Consider the following 9,324-nt stretch of genomic DNA (forward strand, 5'->3'; position numbering starts at 1 on the left):
TAAAAACGACACATGGCGCAAATTTTAGCGCTACGGACAAATACGTGGCCCCGGGAAGCACATCCCGTCCGTGGGACACGTGAAGCGTACTACGCGGTGTTTGGATGTATCAACGCGGAGCGGAAGGTATGGTTATAGGCTTTACAGATAGGTTACAAGTGTCATCATGAACGTCATTTTGAGGGAACATACTATGGAGTTCCTATGGAGTGGTACACCTGTACATGATGTATGCCCACTGGTGATTTGTTATTGAACCTTGCATAGAAATGCAAGGTTAGAACCCCAATGGAGAGAACACACATCGACGTATATACAACGTAGTTCAACGTAGCCATATGCGTGAAGTTTATAAGCGAATCTTCACCGATGGGTATTCCCAAAAGTGTTGCGAGTAGATATCCGGTACCTACTATGAGGTTCACAACGCTCGGGATGATAATATCACGATATTTGGTGAATACACTTGTCTTGAGCATCGCAAACCCATAGAGAAGCTGGGATGTCAAGAACATCACCGATAGGATTATTGGTAGAGAGGTCATCCAATAGGGCATCGTCTCATGGTCCTGCCACTGCCACGCTTCTCCCGTGTGCACATGGGAAGCCATTGCTGTATGTGCACTTAGTAACGTTGCCAAGATTGGCGACGTCTTTGGATGTGTCTGACTAGTGTTGTCGACTCCCTGTGGTGTTCGTATGCTAGGAGTTGATAAGCTAAAGTCCTGTTCAAGACCCCTAACCATTGGTGACATCGCATCCTTGGTATGTATATGGTCGTGATTGAGATCCAGTGTTGTCGTTGTAAACGCTGTGCTCGTCGGAGACTTCATACGCACATCCTCACTAGACACGAGACTCACTCTTGGACCTTGTTGTCTCACCATATCTCCATTTGTGGAGTGGTAATACTGGGATGATAACAAGAGCTGTTCCTCCAAATCAGTGTAGGAATCTAGAGGTTCTGCTGTGTATGCGCCAATAATGAATGCAACGGATACAAGTAATAGACAAGCAGAGCTGATGACGTTCGGTAGCATCTCCTGAGGTGCTTCAACTAGCTTGAAATGATAAAGGTCAATAGATGCAAACGAATACAGCACAACAACGATGAAGAAAGCCTGATATATGAAATGCAGCGTCTTGGAGTCCAAATTAGCATGCCTGTGTAACCTTAGCATGGATTGTAGCTCGATGACAAACATCAAAACTAGCGCAATGTTCACCAATACCGTTGATATGCTGCCCGTCATCGTGTTTGGTGTGTCTAGGCAGTCAACAAGAAAGAAACACAGGAGACAGTAAACTCTGATCAAGATAAGTGAGGTCACTCTTCAACCACAAATGTTAAAGTAATAGAGACTCCCGTTACACACACCAGTCAACAAGGTAAACTAATTATGTCCCACACTAGTTTCAATAGTACGTCCACCAGTGCTTCTGGCAGAAGAGTGTAAAGGTCAACAACAGAAAAGAGATTGTATGTTTTTTTTTTCTTTTGTGGTTTAGCTTTTTTTTTGCCTTGACAAAATCTGCTCATTATAATTTGAGATAATACATATTCTCCGTCTATTTTGCGAAACTGGTACATTAACTATCTACACACATCAAAACATACGTTGTTGTCGAATGGAAGCCCAATCTACGCATGAATTCTCCACGATACGGCGCACTTTTTTGCGAAGCGGATCGACAATGTTTGTGGAATTTTTTTTCACTTGCGCGCACACCGAAACGTCGTCGGACCTTATCAGCTTATCATGAGGCATAAATATTAAACTGCTCTTTCCCCGTATCAGTTAGACTGGCAACATCAGTAGAATTTTTCTATACTGGCGATACACACACCTGGTCTCTCTGTACGGCTACTGCATTGGCAACTTCCTATATCCATGGGCAATCAGAATGGTTTATCAGTTTCTATTGGCGAACAGGATTTATGGTAGGGGTCATACGGTGGGCGTAAAGGTGTGCTTAATTCTCGTGTCGTGTGCAAGCCACAATTCTTCTCTCCCGGCGACGAGATCCCTGCCCCGTGCTTCTAACCGCATTTTTTATTGTGAGAGAAAATGTATTTCCTCGAGATTTCGATCGGAAAGAGGAAACTGTAAGCACACTCTGGGTTTTTATTTGCTCGTAGAGCTTTTACTAGACCGGGACATTACTATGTAGGGCATTTTCCAGTTGAATTGTAGAACAAAACTTGCTTATTGGTGATTTGTAGAAGAACACAGCGGTGAGTGGCCGGGTCGTGCTTCGATTCTGAAGTGGTTGAAGGAGAGAACACTACACCTGCTACTGGGGATTGTACCAATAGATAAGGGAGATATGCACACAATGCCGGGCGGACATCGATCGACGACGAATCGAGCAACACCCAAATTATCCAGCTGCATAGATAGCGAAGCAACCACGTTCTACCTTTATCAGTTGTCCACGGTATACTATGGTTGAACCGAGTGCTAACGATTTAGTCAACCAGACTAGTTCATTCCTGAATACAGTGCCCATCACAATGCCTGGGTCGTTCTGTTCCTGGTTTTTGCTTACAAGTGTTTGAAAGCTATCACGTCTGCATTGGTGCATATCTCAATTTAATCATGATGTAATGCATCCTATGAGTGTATAACACATGGCATGGGGCATGGGGGGATGACACCGATAGTGTGGTATAGATACATAGGCTCGCTTTACACCATGGCCCCAGCCACTGCCACCAAAATGATGAATACCATATTTGCTAAGGTATTACGGCTCTCTTTGATGGGACCTCAGTTGCCTAACATATTTTCTTATCTTTTTGACAGATGCATCTTCCACTTGGGCGAAATATTACCCTTCTTAGGTTACTCAAAAAAACAATGCCCATATCATGCACATTTATGACGTTGAATGTTTTGACAGTATGTCCTTGTATCCATGGAGCCAGAGAACCCTAAAGAGGATAAGATTATAGCTCCATGGGGGAATGCAAGGTCCTGACTTGTATGTTGTAAGATACGCAAATCACGACGAATTTGTCTTCGTATCAATTGTTAGAACACACCCAACTGCATCAACCTTTGATCCAAGCCAAGCATATCTCATTATCTATTGAGACTCGACTCCTGAAGATTGATTTAATGAGATTAAAACCTCTCACAAGATTTATTATCTTCGATAACGGAATTCGACAACGTGCATGTTCCGTAGCTTCGGGTTGTAGATTGTTAAAAAGAGACGGTATACACCTATCTGTGTCTTATCTCAAGCAATTATAAATGCAACTCTTCAAATCATGTGCCTGGGTTTTAATTTCAAGATAAGAAGTGGTAAATGGACGTCACTCAAAAGTCATGTCAAGGTAGATCAGGTATCAGTGCACATATCCATAAGATACCAGCTGCAGATAGGCATCGGGATATAAGGACAAGAGTACGTCACTATTGATATATCTAAGATTGATATACGATTTGAAATCACATGCTGGGATGATAGTCTACGAGATCATTTCAAAATCTTCTCAAGACTTGAACAGTGCTTGTGACCCATTTCCAACGGGACCAGCACATAAGAAGGTAATACAGAACAATTATTTCGGACTCAAAACACCAGTTGGTGATCATACACACTAATAGGCACATGCTTTCTAAAGTATCCAGTGATTGAGCTCTAATAACACTAATTGGCGTCTGAACACCACCATGAACACCACCGAAAAAAGCCTCAGTAATCTCCAGTATGTGAAGAACACTAAATCATTTATTCACAATGCCCAATCAATCCCAGTAAATCGCTATAAACCCCAAATACATCCTTGCAACAGCATTCCTTTTGCTATCATATAAATGACAAAGAACCTCAGCGCAACACCCAAAACCCGCGTAACTATGGGAACGCACAGATCGTTAACCGTTTCACACATCCGTACACCACCCTCTTTTTTTTTGCTTACGTATTTCGCAACGTGCAACAAACATGGGCACCGCCGCTGTGGAAAAACCTGAAAATTTAAGGGACAACAACATAACGGGAAAGTAAACACAAAAACTGAGAAACCCGCCATCAACAACACCTCACAAGCTCGTTCTGATACGCTTCTCAGAGAACGAAGAAAGACAAAGTGTGTTTAATTTGTGAAGACTGATACAATGGACGAGACACTCATTGCCACTATCAACAAATTGCAGGATGCCCTAGCTCCATTGGGTGGAGGCTCTTCCTCACCGGTTGACTTGCCACAGATCACGGTTGTTGGGTCGCAATCCTCTGGTAAGTCTTCTGTCTTGGAGAACATTGTTGGACGTGACTTCTTACCACGTGGTACCGGTATTGTGACCAGAAGACCTTTGATCTTGCAGCTTGTTAACCGTAGACCTTCTAAGGACTCCAAGAAGGACACCAAGGATCTCTTGAACTTGGAATCTGGATCCAACGGGAACGGGGGCCAGTCTGAGGACAACGAGGATGAATGGGGTGAATTTTTGCACCTTCCAGGTAAGAAATTCTTCAACTTTGACGAGATTAGACAAGAAATTGTGAACGAAACCGAGGCCAAAACGGGTAAGAACGCCGGTATCTCTCCAGTTCCAATCAATTTGAGAATCTACTCTCCACACGTCTTGACTTTGACACTTGTGGACTTGCCAGGTTTAACAAAAGTCCCAGTTGGTGATCAACCAAAAGACATTGAGAAGCAGATTAAGGATATGATCCTCAAATTTATCTCAAAGCCAAACGCAATCATCCTCTCCGTTAACGCCGCCAACACGGATTTGGCTAATAGTGACGGTCTTAAGCTTGCTCGTGAAGTGGACCCTGAAGGTTCCAGAACCATCGGTGTGTTGACAAAGGTTGACTTGATGGACCAAGGTACCGATGTCATTGAAATTTTGGCTGGGCGTGTGATCCCATTGAGATATGGTTACGTTCCAGTTATAAATAGAGGTCAAAAGGACATCGAACAGAAGAAGACCATCAGAGCAGCTTTACTAGATGAAAAGAAATTCTTTGAGAATCACCCTTCGTACAGCTCAAAAGCTCACTATTGTGGTACTCCATACTTGGCTAAGAAGTTGAACTCTATCTTGTTGCACCACATCAAGCAGACTTTACCAGAGATCAAGTTAAGAATTGAAACCGCATTGAAGAAGTACCAATCTGAACTCGCATCATTGGGCCCAGAGACTATGGATTCACCAAGCTCTATCGTATTGTCCATCATCACTGATTTCTGTAATGATTACAACGGTATCTTGGATGGTGAAGCTAAGGAATTGTCAAGTTTAGAATTGAGTGGTGGTGCCAGAATTTCCTTTGTCTTCCACGAAATTTACAAGAACGGTGTCAATGCATTAGACCCATTTGACCAGATCAAGGACTCTGATATTAGAACGATCATGTACAACTCCTCGGGTGCTGCTCCTTCACTTTTCGTCGGTACACAGGCTTTTGAAGTCTTGGTCAAGCAACAGATCCATAGATTTGAGGATCCATCCATACGTTGTATCAATTTGATCTTTGACGAGTTGGTTCGTATCTTGACACAAATCTTGCAAAATCCAAAATATTCAAGATACCCACAGTTGAAAGAGGCTCTCTCAAACTCCTTTATCGAGTTCCTGAGACAGGCATTGATCCCAACCCAAGAATTTGTCACTGATATTATCCAATCTGAGGAAACATACATCAATACAGCTCATCCAGATCTCTTGAAGGGCTCCCAAGCCATGGCTATGGTGCAGGAGAAACTTCACCCAAAGCAAGTTCAAGTTGATCCAAAGACAGGTAAACCAATTGCTTCTCATTCACCGGCCCCATCTATTACTGAAGATGATAAGAGTCAAGGATTCTTTGGTGGCTTCTTTTCATCAAAGAACAAGAAGCGCTTGGCTGCTATGGAAGCTCCTCCTCCGGTTCTCAAAGCTGTTGGTGCCATGTCTGATCGTGAGACTATGGAAACTGAAGTTATCAAGCTCTTGATTCAAAGTTACTTCTCCATTGTAAAGCGCACAGTTGCTGATATTATTCCAAAGGCTATTATGTTGAAGTTGATCATCAAGTCCAGAAATGATATTCAAAAGATCTTGTTGGAGAAATTATATAGTTCTAGCGACATGAGCGACTTGGTTAAGGAAAACGAGCTCACCAAACAGAGAAGACAAGAATGCTTGAAGATGGTTGATGTTTTGAGACATGCAAACGAGATCGTCTCGAGTGTTTAGCTGTGAGGCTTATTATTGTTCTTTATCGAGGTATCTTTTTTTTTCTCTTCAGATTTGTAAATTCTAGACTTTATGTTATATCATGCTGATTATAAGCAAATGTTACACTATTTTGTAGACAAGAAGCTAAGTATTTTTGTTGTTGACTTTGTTGCTGGCAAAACTGATGAAGAACCTGGAGTGTATTATAGATTATGATGTGGTTGTTATAAGCGGATCAAGTCATAGTTGCTTAGCTCCACGAACACTTGGAGCCACTGTTTGTTTAAAAGTAACAGTAAATTGCTGGTTAGTCTGCTTCAGATCCTAAGGTCCCCCTATTGTGTTCAGTGTTCAGACAAATAAGGAACTCATTTGAGCTATCAACCATTGATTGAACAAGGTTCTGGATTCTTTGAATAATTGAAGCGTAGGAGATGACAGAACTGAGCATCACCTTAACCTCTCAATAAAAGTTTGCCAATTAATGCCAGTTGGCTTTCCCCTTAAGACAGTGATGAGTTACGGTTGAGTTCAGTGTTAAAGGGAACCGAGGATCATATGGATATCATGCCCAGAAGAAGTCACTCACTCTGTTCAATAATAACTGGAATGCTCTCTTTCGACGATGATTATGCTATCAACGATATTAATGAGACATTGCGTGTTCTGAAACGAACATGTAATCTGCGGTTTTAGCTCAGTCGGGAGAGCGCATGACTGAAGATCATGAGGTCCTGTGTTCAATCCACAGAAATCGCATTTTTTTTCTTTGTGCCCTCACCTTCCTTAAATCATTTGCAATCTACAAACATCAAATCATCAATATTCCTAAAGCAAATATACTCTCAATGTTCATCAATATGCCACTACATGATGACGCTAACATTCTTTGTTCAATTCATCAAAACTACTCAACATTTCCATATGGTGTTTTTTCTCTTCTCCGAGGTGCATGTAAGAGAGGCATGTCGTACATATGTCACTTCAACAGTTATGATTTGTACATTTGCGTGATTATAACTGGGAAAGGAGCATAATAGCTTAGGTGTCTATGTATGTATCTTACAGCCGAAATAGCTCAACTTGGTACTACTTCAAAAGCTGATTAATTGTACTGGTATTATATAAAAATGAAAAAAAAAAAACAGTGAACAGGCAGAAAAAACAAGAGCTAGATGGGAACGTGAAGGAGAGAATGCTATGGTGCACCGAGTCTGGATTGTAGTCTCCCTTCTAAGTATAGAACATCACAAGAAACTCTGAAAGCACCGTGTTCCTCCTCGCTCGAAAGTCTTGCGAAACTTTTCGGTCTTTTCAACATTTCTTGGTACACCCATTTTTTACTCTCTTGTGTAACTCTGAGGATCCAGTAGAAGGCATGCAGCATTAAAACTATAGCGAACCAATAGAGAAGATGTTTTGACTTTGTACAGAAAGACCATTTCATGGTAAATGTTTCGAGTTGGATGTATTCCGCGTAATTCGTTGAGCTGCTTTTATTAGGGGCCTTATTAGCATTACAACTTTTAGCTGTGTATTGTGTTTGGTGAATTCTGAGAACCAATAATGCACTGATGTTAGGATGATAGATAGATCTACAAAGACATAACCCTCACAAATGTTAACTTCTGCCTCTGCACTATAAGCAAGTGTTTCCTTCAGGAATTCCATGGTCCCGGGACACTTGGGCTTCATATCAGAGACCTTTAAGTGTGTAACTACTGAATTCCTCAAGACTTGTCTTGGAACCTGTACGATGGGGAACATTAATTCCCAATAGAGCTAAGTATTCTTGGAATTTGGTACAATTGGGTGTTATTAGAGAAGAATTGATGGGACTCTGAGCTCCTTGTAGCATGGCCTGATTTCCCTCTACAACACTCATAGGAAGATCTGTGTTCGTTTTAAAGAATAATTTGCGACTTTGGGGAGTTACCCAATAGTGTTGAGCTGATCAAGGCACATGTATCCTGTCAATACTGCAGAATTGATGTATCTAAATAAAAACAGGTTTTATATCCCTACATTTGAATAAAATGATCAATATTGCTCGAAACCTGGAAAGTTGCCTTGCCTTGGCCCATACGGAGTCACGCCTGAAAAGTTACAACTCTAATCCCTTTGTTTATGTTTTGTTGTAATGAATTGAACATTCTGCATCAACACCCAGTTTTGTTCTTGCTTTACACCAAGACGTTTTGCAATTCTGCACAACTTGATATACCAAAGTGGTTTCTAAATGCATCACCAAGCGTATTCTATCTGTCATTCAATGCAAATTTGTAACCTGTACATCTGAATACGTACTATTGTGAAAAGAGATATTACTATTAAATTGTATTTAATGAACACTTTACAGTTGCCCTTGTATAAATAGGAGAGTGGAATCCCTTTGCAGACTCTAAAGGTTTCATCTTATATATCCTTCTTTTTTCAAATTCACACAGAATTCAACCACTAGCACATTTTAACTATGTTCTTCACTCGTTTCCTTGCTACTGCTACAATTGCAGCTCTTGTCAATGCTGCTCCAAACGCTGACGCTATTCCATGGGCGAAGGCCAACCCACACGCGGCAGCAGCTGCTCGTGCTTATGCTGATGCCTATGCTGAGGCCGAAGCGATTGGTCATGCTGATCCAGAGGCTTATGCTATGGCAGCTTCAGAGGACCAGTGTGCTGATATTGCTTGTCACGCTGCCTGCGGTTTGTTGATCATTGAAGGTCAAAAGTGTTCTAGAAACACAGAGAATTCTTACCTTGGTCCTCATGACAGTGAATGTCTCTGTCCATCTGACTCAGAGTTTATGACCTACTACCCATCATGTATGAACTGTGGTTGGACCTTGTGGAAGTATTACGGTCCATATGTTACCGATGCCTTGAGAGCCTGTCCAGGATTATCCACTGAGCCAACTGGTACTAGCAGATGTTCAACCACTTTGACTGATATCTACACCCCAGATTACGCTATTAGAGCCTGTGACTACACAGGTGGATGTGATGAAGTTGATGAAGGAGAGGCTACCACCACAGCCGAAGGTACCACTGCTGACCAGGAGGAAGAACCGGCTGAAGAGACAACTGAGGCACCAGCTGAAACTACTGAAGCACCAGCTGAAACTACTGAAGCACCAGCT

General features: G+C 41.9%; 3 protein-coding genes and 1 non-coding gene across 4 annotated transcripts; 3 read left to right on the top strand and 1 right to left on the bottom strand.

Moving 5' to 3' along the window:
- Window positions 1-160: 160 nt before the first annotated feature.
- Window positions 161-1,426, bottom strand: CYBJADRAFT_165762 (uncharacterized protein). The gene has a single exon (XM_020214194.1). The coding sequence runs from the start codon at window positions 1,251-1,253 to the stop codon at window positions 192-194; it is 1,062 nt and encodes a 353-aa protein (XP_020073523.1). The 5' UTR covers window positions 1,254-1,426; the 3' UTR covers window positions 161-191.
- A 2,612-nt stretch (window positions 1,427-4,038) lies between these two features.
- VPS1 (dynamin-like GTPase VPS1) lies at window positions 4,039-6,308 on the top strand. The gene has a single exon (XM_020214195.1). It carries the CDS (start codon window positions 4,131-4,133, stop codon window positions 6,201-6,203), a length of 2,073 nt encoding a protein of 690 aa, XP_020073524.1. The 5' UTR covers window positions 4,039-4,130; the 3' UTR covers window positions 6,204-6,308.
- A 563-nt stretch (window positions 6,309-6,871) lies between these two features.
- CYBJADRAFT_t9 lies at window positions 6,872-6,944 on the top strand. The gene has a single exon. It is a non-coding gene; the product is annotated as a tRNA-Phe (tRNA).
- A 1,714-nt stretch (window positions 6,945-8,658) lies between these two features.
- CYBJADRAFT_182650 (uncharacterized protein) lies at window positions 8,659-9,260 on the top strand (the record flags this gene model as incomplete). Its single annotated transcript, XM_020217049.1, has 2 exons — window positions 8,659-9,178; window positions 9,244-9,260. The coding sequence occupies 2 exons, from the start codon at window positions 8,659-8,661 to the stop codon at window positions 9,258-9,260; spliced, it is 537 nt and encodes a 178-aa protein (XP_020073525.1).
- Window positions 9,261-9,324: the final 64 nt, after the last annotated feature.

The sequence above is a fragment of the Cyberlindnera jadinii genome (genome assembly GCF_001661405.1).
Source record: "Cyberlindnera jadinii NRRL Y-1542 unplaced genomic scaffold CYBJAscaffold_1, whole genome shotgun sequence".
Lineage (NCBI taxonomy): Eukaryota > Fungi > Ascomycota > Saccharomycetes > Phaffomycetales > Wickerhamomycetaceae > Williopsis > Williopsis jadinii.

Coding starts and splice junctions, on each gene's coding strand:
- CYBJADRAFT_165762 (XM_020214194.1), bottom strand. CDS start 1,253: ATGACGGGCAGCATATCAACGGTATTGGTGAACATTGCGCTAGTTTTG.
- VPS1 (XM_020214195.1), top strand. CDS start 4,131: ATGGACGAGACACTCATTGCCACTATCAACAAATTGCAGGATGCCCTA.